This window comes from Lissotriton vulgaris, chromosome 1_1, assembly GCF_964263255.1.
Source record: "Lissotriton vulgaris chromosome 1_1, aLisVul1.2, whole genome shotgun sequence".
Lineage (NCBI taxonomy): Eukaryota > Metazoa > Chordata > Amphibia > Caudata > Salamandridae > Lissotriton > Lissotriton vulgaris.
The window spans coordinates 802,852,965-802,874,189 of NC_141685.1; the positions used below are offsets into that span (position 1 = coordinate 802,852,965).

The following is a 21,225-nucleotide window of genomic DNA, read 5'->3' on the forward strand; positions in this document are numbered from 1 at the left end:
TGAGGTGTGGCATAATGGCTAGAGCTGCCGACTTTACAACTGAAAAATTAGGTCCAAGTCCACGTGTCAGCTCAACATCCTGTGATTCTGGGCAAATTACTTAATCTGTCTGTGTCTAAAAAACGAATCTAAATTTATATAGCACAATCTGGTGTTCATGTAAAGCGCTCCAATGCGCTTGGGCTGAGTTCCTAATATATAAAAACTGCAAAAAAATGTATCTGGACCAATTAAATCAGTTTGGGTGCAGTGCTATATACATAAAAAGCGCAAGCGCAGGAGCCCACTGACTGCTCTGCTGAAAGCGGAAGTTGCCGAATCCAAAGGCCGTCTAGTCTTGATTCAGGTCCAAAGTCTGGTGGCAAAACATAAATCCTGATCCCCAAAAATGAGTGCCTAATAAGAGTTTTTTTTATTTCACCAAATATAAATTGTTACTGAAGTTTTCTATCTACAGTGTTCTGGTTCCAGAAGCTGTCTATGCTTAATGGATTCCTCATTGTGTCAAGCCGTAACCACTCTATTACATCTGATTCCAGTTGCCGGAGAGACGATTCTAGTCGACGGTGCTAACCAGGAGTGCCAGCTCACTGGTCTCATTCCCAGAACCAGTTACTCTGCCACCATGTATGCCACCAATGGGCCGCTCACCAGCAGGACCATCATTGCCAACTTTACAACAGGTATGTGTCTTCTGACTCTCTACTTCTACCTAACCAAGAGAAGGTACTTGTATTCTCCAAACTTAAAAAACGAGTGTTCCATTCAAATTATGTTTGCCGCTGCGTTCTGGGGTTGTATCCCTTGGTGGAGGGCTGCTGGGAGCTTTATGCAAGGTAGATTTTTACACTGGATGTATCTTTTCACCTGCTCATTACAGTAAATTTGTTCATTTTTAAAACACTTTATCAGTGAGGTTATAGGGTATCGGGAACACAAAACGATTGGAGGTTTATACCTGAACCAGCACAATTTTGGAAGCAATGTCTATTTGCATAAACGTTCTTCCATCTCTTTAATTATCCTAATCACAGTTAGCTAATTGTGCTCTGACAAGGATTGAATACTGCCAGTAAAACCCATTAATTAGGAAGGTTTATCAAAATCATTATACTACATCATTTCCAAGGAGGGGTGAACCTGCAAAATTTGTATTTCACGTGACATACAATTTTCTGGAAAATGTATTTTCTGCATGAAATGCATGTCACTAGAGACTCCAGTGGTATTTGACCGCAAGGTCTATTTAAAAGTCGCTTATGATATCAGCAAGAGACTGGTGTGAGCAGAAAAGGGACACTTTCGGCTGGAAGCTTGTCCACCAGCTGAAAACTAGGTGGATCAGTATAAATGTTTCGCAAACAAAATATATGTAATACACATTACTCGTATTTCGGACACTAACAAATTGCATAATTACAATTTCATCCAGTCCCAAATAATACACTCCTTCCTCTGAGTTTCTTATTATCCCTGCAGTATAGTCACATAATCTAGGCTGGGCTCTCTCCACGGCATGTATCATCTGTTACTTTCTTCTACTTCCATTGCAGCTGCTAGTAGGCCCCAGGTGCGGTAACAAAAGGCTGGTTACTTTTGCAATGGGAAGGCCTTGTCAACCCAGCACATCATGCCTATGCCACCTTGGTATCTATAGTGTAATGTAGTGTTTTCACACCCCTTTGCCCATGACCTCTCAGCTTGGTGCAACACTCAATGGAGTCGAGCTGGGCACCCCTGATTCAGAAGGCATGTCGAAGCTTTGCTGTCATATATTCATGCTTTCTGTTGGTAAAGCCCCAACCTCACCCTGTGGTAGACTTAGATTGGCCGTCACACAGATTACTTCACCACCTTCACCCAAATGTAACCACCCACATTTCCAAAAAGATTGATTTTCCTATTTGAGCCCAGTATATGGATTTCGTGCAAAAAAAAATCAGATTCTGGAAAAACAAAAATAGCGAGTGGGCAGCCCCATATACCTTTGAACTATAGTATTTAAATAATGTCAAAGAATAGTTGGGTCCTTCGCATTCATTGTGAGTAATGATTTCAGGGATCCAAGTCACAAGCTAGAGCAGACCCCTCAGTTGAGTAAATTTACAGAAAGACATAACCTTGAGCAGGATATGATATCTGGGAACATATGAATTGTACTTGTGATCCCAGCATTCTGTATCTGTCCACTCATAAATTTGTCACTCTTTTTCTTTGATTGTGTTTACATCAGGAGCACCATTTAGCAATGTGTGTCTTCCTGAAAATTTGCATTGTCCTTAAATATATGTCCTTATGATAAGATATCATTTGTTTTTCGTTTTACTCAACTGAGGAGTTTGCTGTGAATTGTGACAAGGCTCCCTGAAACCATTGTGGTAGGCAATATAAAGGAAAACATATCAAATGGTCACAATATAGTGACCAGAATATCGAAGAACAAAATATTGAACAGGTAAATGTACAGAGAGAGGTAAGTATTCCTAATGCCACATCAATGTATCTTGAAGCTATATAAATCACCATGGTACGTATATTTGGATTCAGGTGTAGAAAATGTGTACAAACTTACTTTTCAGTATTTTGTCCCTCTATATCCTGGTCACTATATTGTGACCGTACAATATTTGGGATGGCATGGCTTGGCAGTTCGGGCTGGACTGTTCCCATGAGGCACAGGGTCAGACTGATTTGCATATGGCCATGTCTGAACTGGGGTGGCAGAGTGGGCTAAAGAACGGTGATAGATTAAACCCAGATCAGTTGACTTGGGGTGAGTGCTTGTATTGTCAACGCTCCATCCATCATTTCCTTTGGTTTTTCTTTGTTCGCCATAAGTTGGCAGGGTATGCTCAGACGTGAGTCCCTTGCTCACTTTGCCACTGGATGCAAGCCGGGCTGAAGACGGCTGAAATGCCAGAAACCGGTCCTCAGTAGCTTGTTTCCGGTCCAGGGAAGGCATGGCTTGGCAGTTCGGACTCAACTGTTATCATGAGGCACAGGGTCAGACTGATTTGCATATGGCCATGTCTGCACTGGGGTGGCAGAGTGGGCTAAAGAACGGTGATGGATTAAACCCAGATCAGTTGACTGGGGGTGAGTGCTTGTATTGTCAACGCTCCGACCATCATTTCCTTTGGTTTTTCTTTGTTCGACATAAGTTGGCAGGGTATGCTCAGACGTGAGTCCCTTGCTCACTTTGCCACTGGATTCAAGCAAGCCGGGCTGAAGACGGCTGAAATGCCAGAAACCTGTCCTCAGTAGCTTGTTTCCGGTCCAGGAAAGGCATGGCTTGGCAGTTCGGGCTGGATTTTTCCCATGAGGCACTGGGTAAGACTGATTTGCATATGGCCATGTCTGAACTGGGGTGGCAGAGTGGGCTAAAGAACGGTGATGGATTAAACCCAGATCAGTTGACTGGGGGTGAGTGCTTGTATTGTCAACGCTCCGTCCATCATTTCCTTTGGTTTTTCTTTGTTCGCCATAAGTTGGCAGGGTATGCTCAGACGTGAGTCCCTTGCTCACTTTGCCACTGGATTCAAGCAAGCCGGGCTGAAGACGGTTGAAATGCCAGAAACCGGTCCTCGGTAGCTTGTTTCCGGTCCAGGGAAGGCATGGCTTGGCAGTTCGGGCTGGACTGTTCCCATGAGGCACAGGGTCAGACTGATTTGCATATGGCCATGTCTGAACTGGGGTGACAGAGTGGGCTAAAGAACGGTGATGGATTAAACCCAGATCAGTTGACTGGGGGTGAGTGCTTGTATTGTCAACGCTCCGTCCATCATTTCCTTTGGTTTTTCATACAATATTTTGTCCTTGATGTTCCCGACCTACACCCCAGAAACAATGTTTAGTCATAAATGAATCAGAAGTAGGCCTAGACATATTTCATGGAGTTCTGCTATGCAGAACTCTGCGTAGTGCTGAAACAATTCCGTTGTGCTCCGCGGAGTTCCACAAGAGGCGGAGTGTGATAAGTTGCACTGCTCGCTGTGATTTTTAGTGCCCCGACTTTGTTAAGCACTGTAAAATCAGTGTGAACCACACAACGCACAGTGCAAGAGGGTGCTGCTTCTTTCTGCCACTCGTGTAGATGTTCTACTCAAGCAGCAGCTTCCTAAACACGAGCAGCAGGTTTCTCAACGTGAGCAGTAGCGACCTACCGCGACTTCCCTCGTTGAGAAATCTCACCGGTAGTTGGTCTAGCATATCATTTTCCTCACTAGCCAACTCAACATTGGCGAGCCGAATGAGAGGAAAAACTCTGCTCCGTGCTGGAGTTTTTCAGAACTTCGTGCTCTACGCGGAGTGGGCAAAACTCTGCAAACTCCACCCGCAGAGCGGAGTTCACCACCCATCCCTAATCCGAAGGAACCAATTATACTTTGACACGTCATGAAGTTTGCCAACGAAGACTGAACATGGTGCTGTAGATTATGACAAAGTATGTCAGTGCGAAGGCCCCTACAGATAAAAGGCCGTAAATGTATCATAAGTGCTCATATTCCCTGCATGAGAAAAAACAGCAGTCACCAGCACCCAGTCGTAATTTCCAGTTCAACAATTTAACAAAACTGCCAACACCAAAAAAATCTACTGCCATCACCTGTACTTACACTTATTATCTACAAATATCTACTACCACCACCTGTACTTGCATTTATTATCTGTATATCAAAATTTCAGCGGGAGAGAAATTGTCCAATCACACCATATGGTACTTGCCCCCAAATGTACAACACCTGTAGCAACAGTCGATAGTCATCCCAATTTTAGAATAAGTGAGAATCGCTCTTTTTAGATTTGTTTCACTTACAAATATGACGATATTATGGTATGTTAATATGAAGAGACTGCTGATATCATTTTACCGGAAAAATGTTGGTGTCTCAGGTAGAAGGTTGCACCCACTCCCCTTTGTAGAGCCACTTTCGGCCACGGAGTGCTGAGCTTTACTACCTTTGACACAATAACGCCATCAAATGATTTGTTGGTGGTAATATAGCTAACATTCCAAACTGTTTCAGAAATGAGCAAGGAACTGAACATTTGTTAATTATTTGTACAGGTATTGGGAGACAGACAGAAATTAATCTATGGATTTACTTATGTATGGATTTATAGATGCCTAACAGGATCTTTTGACAGATAGGTTTATAAATAGATTATATTCAGGAAATAATTATATACATTTTTAGAGATGGGTGAATGTACAGATATATTTATAAACTGACTGATTGATAGATAGATAGATAGATAGATAGATAGATAGATAGATAGATAGATAGATAGATAGATAGATAGATAGATAGATAGATAGATAGATATTGCAATGTAATGTAATTGCATTTATAGCACGTAATACCTTTGAAGGATCAAACGATGTGTGGATGTTGGGAAAGATTTAGTGAGCAGTATTTGTTGATTAGAAACCTAATGTCTGTTCAGATCATCCAAGTAGTGACAGCCCCTGTGCTGACATCTGATTGGCTGCCAATATTTCAACCAGGTAATCTTAGCAGCCATTTTTGGACTCGCCTCAGCCGAATTTTTTTTTTAAAAGAATAGGGGGAAAGTAGGAGTACCCTGACCCCTAGCCTTGGTGCTGGGGTCCCTCTGGCACCTGACCAGGGCATAAAAGCATAAAAAAAACACTTTTGCAGTGAAGTCACATCAGAGTCACTAATCCGCAGGACATTGTAAAAAAAAATAAGCATAGTCTCCCACGCTTGTTTCTTTTTCAGCCCCTGGGTGGGCCAAGTCCCAGGGGCATCCACATTATTAACAAATGGAAGTGGGGTGCATGCAGCACCTCCTCCTCAAAGCCAGATGGAACCCTGGACACGCCACCTCCCCATGGCTTTATTTATTAATTTGTTGTTGCCCCCCTCCTCAGGCCTTTAAAGGCCCCGGGGCTGCCATCTCCCCCGGGCATAAAAGAACTGCACAAAAGGGAGAGGGCCCTGGGTCCCCTTCCTCTGTCATATTTGGCCCCCGGGAACACCACTTTCCCAGGGTATGGCCAGATTGAAAGTGGTGCTGCGTGGTCTCCCTCCTGGGCCATATACGGCCCCTGGGACCACCACCTCCCCGGAGCCTGGCGTGCATACTAAAGAAGGGAGGCCGTGCAGCCCCCTCCTAGAGCCAATATTGACATTTAAGATGTCATCAGTAATGTCATCAGTGATGTCACTGACCATGTCGTCAGTGATGTAATATGTGCGGTCATGGTAACATAACAAAATATAATGATGGACGGAGTGTTGACACTTTTTGAAGACTTACCTCCAGTCACAGATCTGAGTTTAATCTATTGTTATTTTGCTTTGCCAGGTCACCCCAGTCTGGTCCTGAGTCCTAAGATAGCTGCCATCACTTGCTAGTTGATATGATGGCAGCCAATCAGATCCCAGCTTGAGATCTGTCAGATCAACAGAGGCTCCGTGTCCCTAGATATCCACATTTTTTTTTAGCATTAAGGCCTCAAAAACCACTGAATGGATTTACACCAAATCACAAAAAGTACTCTTTTTGGACCAAGATCCACCTTGACTGATTGAATGAAAAATTTGGACCCCCCCTTTTTTTCTCAGCCCCTACTTAACAAATCCCCTGAACCTTGTGGGTTAGAAGATGAGGTGCACAATCAGTTTCTTGGGAAAGTTTTATGAAGATTTGTCAAATGGCTCCAAAGTTATTAGGAAAACCAAAAATGCTTTTCCTGTGGAAACGTGGTCCTAACTATAACTACCCCATGTTCAGTGGTGACCACCAGGGAGTGAGAGGGTTATGGGGGGGAACGGACTGGGAGCCGAAACCGGCCCTGATAATTTGCTCAGTGGTGCCCTGTAAGGGAAGGGGGGGGGGGGGTGCGGTCGAGCTGTTAGCTAGGGCCAATTTTGGCTGATTTTGTTACAGGGGCCAATATGGCCACCCCCTGTAACAAAAATGCCCCGTGGGGCCAAAAACTGGCCCCCACCCTGGCGGCCCACCAGAGAAACGCCTCGGTGCCCACTACGGCCAGTCCAGCCCTGGTTGGGGGGGGGAGGGGATAGAGATATTGCATTGTACTGTAATTGTATTTATATCGCGCTTACTACCTCTGAAGAAATAAATGATGTATGGATGTTGGAAATGTTTTAATGAACAGTGTTGTGTTTAATTAACAACCTAATGTCTATTCAGATCACCCAAGTAGTGCGCTCTGCTCATTTATTTGTCGCATTCGTGTTCAGGCTCCCCACTTCTAAAATCCAGCCTAGCAAGGTTCATAAAATGGACAGGAACTAGCAAATTATCTCTCTTGGCTCTTTTCAAAATGTGGGTTCTCACAACTACTTCTCTAATGATTCAGAGCCGCAATATTCTATCCTTAGTACCTGGATTTCAAACACACTAGATAATAGAGCGGCCACATCCTCAAAATCATTATCAGCTAAATCCCCACAACCTTCCACATGCCCCTAGAGCCGCAGAGCGTGCACAATTGCACACCTACAAAGCCACTCTCTAAGCTAAGTGTAAGCCTCAGTAAAATACCTATCAAGCACATATCAATCAAAGAAGTTGCTCTTTCTATTCCGAATGTTATCTGTTAATAGCAAGCAGAAAGAAATATTTAAAACCCTAAAAGAACCAAGGAATACTTCAGCATGTTCTGTGGTGAGCAGTCCCTCCCAAGATTTTTGTGACTCCTTCTTTGTTGAGAAAAAATTGTCAACTAAAATATATGCGACAAAAATATATTATTGTTTGTATTTTAATATTTTTAGTAAATGTTTTGTTGATATTTTTGAATATGTAATGTTTGTAACTATGATTTTTAATATGTTATGTTTAATCAATGTATGTATTTGAATAATATGTTTAATCCTTTTTGCATTTCTTTTAAAGTATATATTTCTATTTTATGTGTGTAAAATATACATTTAAAAATATATTTTCTAGATTATATTAATAATGTTATATTTTTCATGAATCACTCCTAACATAACAAAGCATGGGAAGCTATGGCTGTAAATTATGGTAGTTATCGATGTCACAGCTAGAAAAATGGTTGATCTATTGGTGACACTGTAGTTGTAGGAAAAATCTTGCCATGATTCCTGAACCTGATTGAATTGGACCCAAATCCCAAGCTAACAGGAAATATCAATATCCTTAGTGACATGTAGGGTTACACAACAATCTTGTCTCCACTTTTTCAAAACTTACCTACAATAATTACATACATGACTTTTGTAAATGGGAATATTTTCACCATTATGAAGTGTGCTGTCATATGATCTTCAATACCATGGTAGGCGAAAACGGTCGGTTTTGGGCAGATTATTGAATGCATGAATGCAAACTAGCACAACCCCAAGGAGTCAAAAATGAAGTTTAATCTTATGGCCACACACAATAATATCCAAAGAATCATACACTGCTAGAGACCTTTTGCATATGTGGGGAATGTATTAGCTCCCATGGAAATTGGCACGGATCCAAGGTTTTATCTTCGACTCACTGATGTCTTTGAAACGTCAAGGGCAGTTGTTCTTCCACTAACTTTCCCATTTTCACAAGCATGGTGTTTGGGCATCTGCTGAGGTCTAGGGTGAAGGTTAAGATTTTGAGCAGCTCAAATAAGGCTTCAAGTCTATAGCATAGGAGAGGAGCAAACACCAATAGCTTGAGAGAAACAAATAGGGCAGGATTCATCTGTTAATTTAAACCATATCACTCACAGAGAGTCGGGTGGCCCATTTACCATCTCAAAAATGGCACAACATTTTTCTTTGAGTCTTAGCTTCACAGTGCACCAGGCTCTCAAAAGGCCTGACCTGGGACACTTTCTTCAAAATGATGAGAACTACTGACCAGTCACCCAAAATGTAATCACTATTTATGTACTATATACCTAGAATTCAGTAATCCCTTTGGGAATAGGTAGTTGGTGTCCTTATTACCCATATCAAGAGTGATCCTATATTCTCATCGAGAGGTTTCAAGGTTGTTGTCTACGCTAGAATTTAAATCAGTGACTTCCGTGTTACTCGCAGATCTCGCATCAGGCATTCAAAGCGTCCTGCTGTCTCACGGTCATTCATGATGTTAATATAAATCTACCATCATTTGTGTCCATCTACTCTTGCAGGCTTAGATGCCCCAACAAATTTGACGGCCTCTGAAGTGACTCGCAGAAGTGCTCTTATTTCCTGGCAGCCTCCGGTGGGAGACACTGAAAATTATATCCTGACCTACAGACCTACTAACGGCAGCAAGAAGGTAGGAGTCCACCATGGCCAGAAAAGAGACGAGGGGAGAAAGGGTAAAGATGAGAAAGACACACTGGTTAAGAAAGCGAAAATAAAAGGAGAGGATAGAAGAGGGATGTAAAGAGTAGAGAGACTTGGAAAGAGGAAGATGCTTTGGTGAGGGAAAATAGGAAAAGGATAGAAGGACATCATAAGCAGGGTGTGGCTTCTTTGGGAATGTTTAGGTGAGGACAAGCATAAGAGAGTGGTTGGGAGAGGAGAGAGGAACAAACAAAAGAGGAGAGTAGTAGAAGTCATGGGAGTGAGTAGGGAAGGCAACAGTTGCAGTAGGACACACACGCAAATACACACACATACAACCACTGTGTGGTTCTGGGGACATTATTGAGGCAGCCTTCCCATAGGAATAGAGAAAATTCTGAAACGAAGATTGTGGACTGCTCTTTCTAATATGATTAGGAAAGCCTACCCTCAAGGGTATCCTAAACCTCACTAGTGCAGCACCTCTTTGATGAGTATTCAGGATTCTTAAAAAGAGATTGCAATATTCTTGAGTGCAGATTTCCCTATAAAACTGATATTAAGGCTGCCTCCTGGTTACAGCAATAGGGCAACCTTTCTTTAAAAGTAGGGAAGGTTCTGACATGCAGATTGGGAGCAGAACCTGATAACATCACTGGGTCTGCGTGATACTTATTTTACAAGTTTCTTTGCAATCACAACCCAATAGATCCGTATTGGCCCTCAGGCAAGCACAGATATGGTCCGACGTACCATCTTGAGCAGAAGGAGTCCTGGTGATTATGCATAACGAACAGCAATCAGAGCCTGCCAGGGATTGTCTGGAATACATTTATATTTCAAGTGGATAGCTGGTACTCTTTTCCCCAAAATATATAAACCCACAAGAAATCCACGCTGCCTTTATTAAAGGAATTTATTAAACACAACAGCCCTATTTTAGTGCAAAATGTATGCAAACGTGTAATTACAGATATAAAACTTATGGTGATTGATATAAAGACACAACATGAATACAGCATAAACATTCACAGCATAATATGTGATAATCCTTGATGGAATCCCATTTGTAATTTTCCTATCTAATGTCTATATTAGCACCAAAATATCGCCAAAAATAAGAGCTTTCCAGATGGTGCACACAAACACATGTTCACTTCTTGTACTTTTCTAATCTTCTGTCAGTCCTTGGGTAGGCTTGGTCTCACCTCTGTGATGTCCATGTCCTGATAAAAAGAGATAGTAAGCGAGAAAGCATGACCTTGGCATAGACTATTTGTCAAAGATGCTCTCTCCGGAGTGTATAAAGCAACACTTTCCTCAAAAGATCAGCAAACACACTTTAAATACCGTATTTGAACTTTATTTTGGGGGGAAAGCTGCAATTTGTTCTGTAGTGTGGGAATAGAAGTATGTGAATTTCCCTGCAAGGTTATCCAAAGCCACTGTGCTTTTCTCTCAATGTCATATGACTATATAACATACGAACTAGAAATACACTGGCAAAGAATAATAAAGAATTGTTATACTGTAAGTGCACATAAATATAACTGCACAGAGCAGTTATACATTACAATCTATATGTGAGACCTTAGCACTGATGATCCTAACAAGCAAATATACATTATAAGGCCTACTCAGAAGCAGGAATAAGGAAGATCATACAACAAATCCTCTAAGAGTATTGACGCTTGTTAAATGAGGATGGTGGACGACTAGTGGGGACATCTTTAGTGAAGCCTTCCTTGAAAAGTATTTAAGGCTAACAATTGGGAGATTGAGGCAGGTCCCTGGTAATAGGCTTAGGACCAGACCCCTTTTCTGATGATTGAAGGTTCTGACAAGGAGATTTTGGGCAACACCTGATGACAGCGTATGATTATAAGTAAACCAATCAGATAAGGGGGTTCCGCTGTCATTTCTTTAATGGAGATGTAGCCCCCTGGACTAAACATATCTTTGAAGGCTTACCTCATCATAATCATCTTCAGATTCAAAGGCGAAGCAGGTCATTGCTTGTGTGCCTTCTGAAGAGTTATCCAGGTCCACTCTGTGTTTTGTCTTCCCTCACTGGAATGTGTATGAGCTTTCCTTATAAGTAAAGTAATGTGTTCTCTCTTCCCCACTACTAGAGCTGATAGCAAGCTATACTAATGCACATTTTGCTTTATATAGTTTTTTTTAATATCAACTTGGGGTTACCAATAATCTCATACCATCTTTTGGCATTGTGCGTATGTGAATCGTGGAGCGGTTTCCAAACCCAGGAATGAAGCCAGATTCTATATTGTTCACAATAAAGATGTGTTAATGTCTGCTGGAGCCTTTTCATCCCAGCTACGCAACGCTGGGTTTTAGAATAGGTGACTAAGACCAAGAAGCCAGGTGGACTAGGAAAGTTTTTTCTGGCACAATGAGGTAGGAAATCGACGAGCATAAAGAAGGCAGGGGTGTGAAGAAATTGAGTTAGATGTGAGATGAAAGTAGATTATAGAGCTGAGAGGAGACAACTGGAAACTAGATGTAGGAGAGAAAAGGAGTGGAGTAGGGAGTGAAGGAGATTACAGAACCGGAGAATGGTGGTTGGAGGGAAAGAGATTGGAGGTGAGAGGAGTGCGCATAAAAAGAATTGATATTATCAGGGAGGTAGGGAAATTAGTGGTAGAAGAAACCAAGGGGGTTGGTGAGAAGGAAGGATATTAGAGAAGAATAAGAGCAAATATGGGCGGTGAAGTGAAAGGAGTGTTGCTTTGAAGTAAGAAGGAAAGTTGTAATGAAAATGGATAGTTTGCAGGAGACAGGATTGGGGGCTGTAAGAGGGAAGGAAGTTTAAAATGATGAGACATGTAGAGTAATGATGAAATGAAAGGGGAGTGGAGCTGAAGTGAGGTGGAGAGTTGAGATGAGAAGGAAGTAGATCAGGGCGTGAAGGGGATGTATGATGTTACAACGCAGGCTATTACAACGCCTGCCTTTACAACGCAGTTTTTACATCGCATACCTTTACAACGCATAGCGCTTAGAGGTGCTGGATAGTGAAAAGTTTAATTTTCTATTCCAACTCCAGTCCCCGTGGACACTAGGGAAGGTGTTGGATAGAAAATTAAACATATTCCCTATCCTAGAGCGCCCCCAATGCAATGTGTTGTAATGGTTTGCGTTGTAATGACCACGTTGTAATGGTAGTGCGTAGTAAAAGTTTTGTTGTAAAGGCTGTTTACCCGTGGAGGAGTGCAGAGTGGCAGTGAGATGAAAAAGAATGAGTGGAAGTGAGGAAAAGAGCATAGATGAGAAGGCAGGAGTTCAGAAATACAGAGGGTCGTAGAGTGGCAGTGCCATTGTGAGGGTTTTTGGGACTCCAGGCATATTTTGGGGCCCTCTGTTCAGAACATGTTTGAATTTATTACCTTTTTTAGGTCGTTCAAGGTGTTGTGATGCCAAGCAACATTGTATCATACATTAAACTTTCAGAAACAGGGCATTCAAAAACAGCTGAAGGAACAAGCTACCCAGGGTCCACCAGCAAAATCCACAGAAAGCCTAAACAAGCACTGATAAAAAACATTTCGTTTTCCACATGAATCTGCATGTTTCATGTCGGCAACTACATTATTATATGTGGAATTCAGTTTTTAGCCAGTCTGCTCCTCTCACTGTAGGTAAAATGATGTATTAAGGGGGACTTGGTGGATGTTTACTGGACTAGTGCATCTATTAAATTAAGACATATGCACATAGATCTTTTAATTGTAGCTTAAATTGCTAAATATACTTATTCAGAAATAAATTGGCATTCATAAATGGCTTTCATGTTGCAACAGAGAAAAGCAAAACATTGCTCCAATGATTTTCACCACTCCATCCTACACAATTTTACACTTTTCTCTTCTGATCTCTTCCACTGCCTTGTTCTTATGAGTAGTCTTCTTTAGCTCGATAGATAGTGACCTTTGATTCATCTGAGTAACAGAAATGGGAGGGGGTTGGAGGCAGGATTATGAGAGAAAAGCAAACAAGAATGGCAGAGTGGAAGCGGCGAAGTAGAAGGATGATGGGAGATACATCTAGAGATGAGGTAGAGGTAAAGGCAGATGTAATGTATATATAAAAAGATGAGGTAACATGAAAGAAAGAGACAAGTAGAAAGATGGAGAGTTAAGCAGAGAAAGAGATGGGGAGCAATACTTATTGGTTGAGTGTATGAGGTAGAGAAAGTTAGAGGGTGGGTGAGGGTCAGTAAAGAGGGTGAGAGAGGGGTAGGCCACACAGAGAGGCTAGCGAGAGAGGTTGAGGTTGAAAGTGAGTTTCGTTAGAGAGAGGCAGTGCACAGAGAGGTAAGGGTGCACAGGTCAGGTAGTAGGAAAAGCACAGAGAGCTGTGAGGAAAAGAAAGGGACAAATGAGAAGAGGTATAGAAAGAGAAGTCAGATAAATCCGGTAAAGAGAGTATAAAGGCGAAGACACAGGGAGAGAGAGAAGGGTGAAGTGTAGAAAGAGAGATGAGGTGTTGAGAGAAACATGGTGAAATAGAAAGTGAAGAGTCAGGCACAGGAAGAGAAATTAGGCTGATAGGAAGAGAAAGAGCGGTGAGGGAAAGAGCTGTGAGGTAGGGAGAACAGAGGTAGAGAGGTCAACAAAGAAGGAGCATTAAAGAGGTGAGGTAGATATGAGAGAGAAGATATAATGATAGAGGAATATGAGTCTAGGATAGATTATGAGCTAGAGAGAAAGGACTAAGGGGCATATTATCAACGGACAGCGATAATTATCGATGGCCGTGCTTAGCGATAATTTTATTATCGAAGGCTATCTCGGGAATTTATCACCCTGGTAGCACGTTATTAACAACACGTTTCTCCAGGGCGATAAAAATTCCTGAGATAGTGAGGTTATCACCGTTTTGCAGGGAACATCAATGGTTTTCCAGCGATGTTCCCTGCAAAACGGCAATAACCTTGCTGTTACGACCCACACAGCCGTATCAGCGTAATCCACCCCAATGTAAGGGATATGTAAGTCTGCATTTTAGCAGACATATGTTTTTGGATAAAACAGAGGTTTTCTCCAAAAACTAACGTGTGCTAAAATCCTGGGGCAGCCTTGTATATATCGCAATGTGAACATCGGCGATATTTGCAAGGCAGTCCATCCGGGGTACTCCCAGAGACACCCACTTTGCATCTCATTAGAGATGCAAAGGGAGGCGTTGGGTAAAAGGGTGCTAACATGTGATTACGCATGTTAGCACCCTCTTGTAAATAGGGTGATAGTTTTATCTCCGCTTTTTTGGCTTTTTAAGCCAAAAAAGCAGAGATAAAGCCCTTGTAAATATGCCCCTAAGGTAGTGAGGGAGCTGAGAAAGAAGGAACATGCAAACAAAGTGGGAGAGAAGGTGGAGAGGGCATGTAACAAATGAATGGCGTGGTAAATTTAGTTGTTATGTAGTCAGAGAGGCTGGTACAGAGTCATAGCGAGACCACTGGCCACCCGTGGCGAAAAGAAGGGGGGACAGGCCACCGCCCCCAAAACTCGTGTCGTCCAGGGCAGTCCGCCCACCCACTCCCCACCTTGCTATGCCACTGAGTCGGTAAGCCATATGAAGCAGTGAGAGAGGTAAAGTACATGAAAGAGAGGTACAGGCACGCACGACACATACAAAGCAGTTATGTGGAGAGGAGGAGAGGTGGAGAGTAATTTGATGAAGTGATGACAGAGAGAGATGGCTATGCAAATGTAGGCACAGAAAGTTGCAAAGAGAGAGAGGGAAGGTCCGAGGAAAGAGTAGAGAGAGATGCGATCGACATAGGTCAGGAAGAGTTGAGCTAGAGGTAGGGGGAGTAGGTACATAGAGACAGGTAGGGAAGGAGAGATAAGAAAAGTTGATGCGAATTTATCGGGAGATATATGGGACAAAAAGATCATTTGTTTTAATTAATTGCCACCAGCTTCATGAGAGCAAGAGTGCTATGGTTCGACAGGCCAGTCATGCACACTAAACTACTGTGAAGTGGTCCTGCCAAGGTGTCACATTAAAAATGAATTTACAGCACCGACACTTCTGACTGTCCTGATCACCTTACTAGGGGGTCCACTGGAAGGTGGAAGCCATTGCCAATTCCCAACTTTGCCCATGGCTTAAAATGCCTCTCTAGAATCCTAGTAAGAAAGTGGAAGAGAGATGGAAAAAGATAAGATAACAGGACACAAGGAGAAGAGATTAGGGTAAAAGGGGTAAGAGGTTTATGGAAATGCATGCAGATTGCTGGTGACGTAACATGGAGAGTCCAGGTGAGAAGGGGGTTAGAGGTGAAGATGACTGAAGAGTGATGAAAAGTGAAGCGTTGTAGTAAACCTGGGAATAGAGGTGAGAGAGAAGGGGTTCGAAATTAAGAGGAATTTACAAGGGGTGTGAGATGTAAATAAAATAGAATTGAAGTGAATTAGGAAATGGAGGTGAGCGGGATGAGATAACAGACCAAAGACATGGGGAGTGAAGGTGAGAAGGAGCTGGAGAGAAGGCAGGGAGGTAGAGTGCTTGTGAAATGAAAAAGGGAATTTAGTTGAAGTGAGATGAGGAGATTAGGTGAAGAGGAGTAGATTAGAGGTGCAGGAGCTGTAGTGTGCTGGAGACATGAGACGGAGAGAGGCAGAGATAAGAAGGGATTCGATCACAGGCTACAGTAAAGGGGAGTGGAGGTGAGAAGGAAGAAGGTTAGATGCTGAAGTGGGCTTTAGAGTGGTGGTAAAATGAGATGGAGAGAGACAAGAAGGAATGAGATGCAGGGGACCATGGGCGTAGCTTGGCCAAAAAGATTAGAGGGGAGGGGGCTCAATTTCAGATTTTCCAACAACCATGCAGGCATATCATGTCAAAATACATAATAGGACAAGCAGGGCACATAAGAGAGGATAAAGAGGCAGTGGAAAGAGAGACAAATGCGGATTAATAGGGGCAGTAAGTGAGAGAAAACAGAATATTTAGCAAAAAATAACCTGCATTTCTGAAGACTTTCGAAGCAAATAGGGAGATAGTGTGTGTGCTATTCTTTTCAGCGTTTATGTAAAAATTCCTTGTGGAATCCGAAAGACACCAACTATTTACTTGACAGCACATTTATTAGTGGGGTTGTAACACCCCCTCACACCAACGGAACCCCCGCCCCCAAAGCTACCATCTGCGGGAGACAGGAGTTGGGAGTGGAGATGAGAAGGCAAGAGGTCACAGACTACCTGAGCACTGTGGTGAGAGGGAGGAAGGAGAGAGGTGTGGCATGTACAGCGCTAGTGAAATGAATGGGGATGGCTAAAGTGAAATGGAGAGATGAGGCAAAAAGGGGCACATTAGAGAAAGAGAACCTGATAATGATGTTGTCAGTGTATTGTGACCTGCGCATAAACCCCTGTTTACGCACGGTTTGGAATGATACATTAAAAGGCATTTAATGTATCCAATAATTATCGAATGGGTTAAATACCTCAAGGCATGTTTCAATTTCGGCAGCTTTTGAAATTTAACAGGGGAAAATCATACAGTATTTTCCGTAGCATGCGGATTTTGGTGCGTTGAACACCGAAATCCACATTATTCCCAAAAAACTCTTAATAGGTGCTATTTATCTCACCCGATAAATAACAACCATGTGGTATTGTTATTTATCAGGTGCGCTAAATAGCACCTACACTCATAAGCAGAACCGTAGTCTCTGATTCTGAGTTTGTGGGAATGAAGGTGCTATTCATCGCACCTGATAAATACCAATACCCTGGCCTACGTCATTTTATTGGGTACGATAAATAGCCTCAATATGAGTTTTTGGGGCATAATGTGGTTTTTAGAGCTTATACCACTTTTCCACTGTTAAACTCCAGGGTTTACTGGGCAAAATTTAATTAAGAGTGAGATATGTTACAGACGTGGTAATTACAAGGGGGCATATTACCAAGGGCCTTCAGCCGCTTTAGCGGGAATTTTTCCTGCTAAAGCGGCGATAATTTTATCGCCCTATTACCTAGCTGTCGCTAACACCAGTTAGCAACAGCTTTAAGGAGATAGCGATCATCTTGGGGCCCACTTTGCATGTCAGCGATAATTATCGCTAATGACATGCAAAGTGGGCGTGCCAAGATTTTAGCGACTGGAAACAGTCGCTAACATCGCTATCTCCTATTATCTACTTTTGTAAATATTCTCGCTAAGCGCGAATATCTCCAAAAGCTAACGCCTGCCAAAAGCAGGGGCATATTATCAAGCCTGTGCGCTAAAATTATCGCCGCTTTATCGGCCGAAAACGGCCGATAAAGCGGCGATAATGGGCTTGATAATATGCTCTGTGGAATTCCAATCGAAGCCCATGTTAGATGTCTTCACATCGCCGCTTTATCGGCCGTTTTCAGCCGATAAAGCGGCGTTAATTTTAGCGCACAGGCTTGATAATATGCCCCGCAGTTCTTAGCCATGTTATCCAATGGAAGGTGGATAACATGGCTAAGAGCATTGTCACGATAATGCATGAATATCGCTGATATTTCAGCGATATTCATGCATTTCGCAGGATTTTTACCGCTTTTGAGATAAACCTTGATAATATCAAAGTATCTCAGCGGTAAAAATCCTCGGTGCTCGGCGATATAATTTTACCCGCTAACCATGCATAGCGATAATTATCGCTATTGCTTGGTAATATGCCCCAAGATGCTGTAAATACCACTCAGCTCGGAATTCCGACCCCTGTGCAAAGAGGGGTCCACTCCACACAGGCTTCTGAAAATGCAGAGCAGCTTGTAATTAGAGCCACAGAGGTAGGCAGAGTGGCAGGCAGACAAGATGGAGGGAGATGAAAGTGGTAGTGCAGGGGAGCGGGGAGGTGAGAGACAAAGGGGGGAGCTACAGTGAGATGGAAGAGGGGTAGGGAAGGCGGAGACTGGAGAGGCAGAGGGCCTAGAGTGGTGGCGCGATGAGAGGGAGAGAGGAAAGGAAGACAAGATATCACAGGCTACGGCTGCGGGGAGCTGAGAGGGAGAGGTTACAGGTGAAGAGGCCTGGAGAAGCAGGGAGGCGCCTACCCTCCGTGCTGCACTCAGAAGATTAGCGCTGTAATCTGAAGATTGCAGAGGGCACGGTATCTGCAGATTGCACTGCAGTGATAATTACGCACTCATCCGAGGCGCCCTCTTGTTCGACTGTGAGATGGTAATGAGCCTCGGCCTGCCCGCGTGGGCCCCCCATGGCCAGTGTTTGTTTTCCGAGTGCCGCGCGGCTCTTGCATCTTTATTCCTCACCTGTGCCCAGACCCCCTCCCCGTCCTCTCGCTGTAGCTGTCTCTGGTGACCTTCCGGGATCTGAGTCTGGGATAAGCCCCAGGTCTGAGCACACCGTGCAGGCTCAGAAGGGCCGTCAGTATGAAAGGCTGTTTTTTAGAGGAACTGTCATGAAAAGAAGTGTCTGGGAGTCACGCCGATAAAGGCATCAGAGCAGGAGTCTGCTCTCATCTGCAGATAACATACGGGCTAGAGGTGGCACGTTCTGAATGCACCTTTGTTCTTTGTAATTTGCATTCTCTTACCAACTGTCTTTTATTTCTTTTTTCTTCCTTCCTTTTTTTCTTCATTCATTTTTATGTTCTATTCATCCTACCACTTCCGTTCTTCCATTCCTCACTCCCTCACCGTGATTTGTCCTTCCATTATTCTTCCATGCCTCCCCTCCGTTTCCATTCCTTCTCCTTCTCCTCCCCTTTTCTCATCTTCTCCCTTTTCCTCCCTTTTTGCATTCACTCCCTACTTTTTCTCCCTCTCTCACTTCATATTTTTCCTGTTCTTCTTTCCCTTCCCTGTCTGTCTCTCTCCTTGTACGTGTCCTTCTTTCTTTCTTTACCCCCCTCACCCAATATTCCTGTTCCTTAATTCATTACCCCCTGCGTCTTTGCTTACTTTTTTCCTCTGTGCCCCCTTCGTTCCTTTGTTTTCCATACTTACTTCTTGTCTCCTTACACTTCCGTTTCCCTCGTTCTATTATCCATACCTCACATCCGTCTGTTACACGATTCAACCTTCACACCTTTACATTTTCTTACCGTTCCTCGTTCGCTTTGTTCTCATTCGTTTGTTTTCCTCCATTGAATCCTGACTCAATTCCTTCTGCCCCTCATTACTCTCTCCTTCCGAATCTCCATTGATCCCCACACTTGGCCAGACACAGGAATTGATAGTAGATGCTGAGGACACCTGGATCCGCCTTGAGGGCCTCTCGGAGAGCAGTGAATACACCGTGAGGCTGCTGGCAGTGGACGGGGCAACGAAGAGTGGCATCATCTCCACTGTGTTCACCACAAGTGAGAACTCCAGGGTTTGAGGTCCTTATAAATACATGCTTTCAGAGAAGTTACAAAGGCTCGAAGGCGAGAGCCTCCTACACAAGTGCCTTCACAGAAGTCTTCTCTGGGGTACCACCCTGTCTCGGAGTTGGAATTTTCTTAGACATACGCCTTCATACATTTCTAGTTTGTGGGTACCGAGGATTGGGGGAGCAATCCTCCTAGATGTGCCTTCAGTTCAGGGAAGATATGTCTGGGGTATCAATGCTTAATGGGGGTTCCCTCCTAAACATGCACATTAACATAAATAATGTTTGGAGGTACCAAGGCTCGATGGATGGACTCTCCTGGACACGTGCAACCACAGAAATCTTGTCTCGGGGTATCCATTTTCAGTGGAGGGATACTCCTAGACATATAAAAGTCTGTTGTCATTAGGGCTCTAGAGACACTGTTAGAATGGGAATGTCCCCTTGCAGGGTAAGTGGGCATGTACCCCTGCCCTGAGTGACCTGCCTGCAAGTGAATCTGATACCCTGACTTTAATTGGTCCAGCTGACATGTTAATCCAGCACGTGGAATATGGCCTGGACCTGTCCATGGGGATTCCAAGGTCTGTTCTGAGACCGGGAGCAGCACACCAGTTATGACTGCTTTACTGGCAAGAGACTACCATCCATTTCATGGGCTGCTGACATAACGTGGTGGTGGCAGCTTTCTGATGTTTTGTGGAATGATTATACTGAGCTGGCCTTTTTCTGTTTCAGGAGTGCAGCCTAAATGCCCCACTCATGTAAAGTTCCATTTAGATGTAACATCAAGACCTTTGCACTGACATCCTATGTGTGTGTGCAGCATGTGTGTATATGTAGCATGGAGTGTAGCAATATTCTGTGTTGTGGTGAGTGATTGCTGGGACCAGTGGGATCCATTTTTCAATAGCCACTGATTTGACATGGCACAAGATTTAGGATGGGATACAGCTACCCCAGACAGTAGAAGTGTAGTGCCTGCATTCCTGGAGCTAAAGGAAGGAACTCATATTGAAGTGAGGGAGACAGGTGACAGGGCTACCCTTAGAAAACCAATGAGGATCTTTTTAACACTGATTTGCTGATTAGTCTTTCTGAAACACTGCTATTTGATGGATGGTAGGGGAGATGGAATATGTTGCCAGATACTGGTGTTAAATGTGAAGAGGTTTCTAAACAGGGCCTATCCTATTTCCCTTATTGCAACTTACTTCAGGAAGGCTGAAGAAAGCCAGGTATAGAGCCTTCAAATGTCATTGTGCCCATGTTTTTGGAATACTCCTGCTTTGAACCAGCATCACCATGCTATGAAAGCTATCACCTTGCACTGAGGCTAGTTCAGCACTGCAGCCACAAAATGATATTTGAAAGGGAACCGCCCCAAACTAGTTTCAGGACTTTCAGACTGTCCTTTGTGTGTGTGCTGAACAGCCCTATTAAAATGTAAGTGTGGTAAGTGGCAGCTCCACCCCCTCATCCTTCCAGAGATGGCCCATCCTACCAACACCCAGACCCTCTATTGTGTGGCTGTCCCAGAGGAATACACTAAGGCCTACTGCCAACTACAACTAGTCACGTGATCCAGGAACAGGCACCAAAT

The 21,225-nt window shown here is 43.5% G+C and overlaps 1 protein-coding gene across 2 annotated transcripts in view; it reads left to right on the plus strand.

The window, feature by feature from the left end:
* The window catches only part of TNR (tenascin R), a 761,475-nt gene that overhangs the window by 717,348 nt on the left and 22,902 nt on the right, over positions 1-21,225 (plus strand). Inside the window, exons 16-18 of one of the 2 annotated variants that reach the window (XM_086956605.1) lie at positions 540-683; positions 9,140-9,270; positions 19,473-19,611. In XM_086956605.1, the coding sequence (XP_086812731.1) occupies positions 540-683; positions 9,140-9,270; positions 19,473-19,611 (414 nt within the window). The remainder of the gene's footprint in view (positions 1-539; positions 684-9,139; positions 9,271-19,472; positions 19,612-21,225) is intronic. The other variant, XM_086956613.1, reaches the window with a different exon arrangement.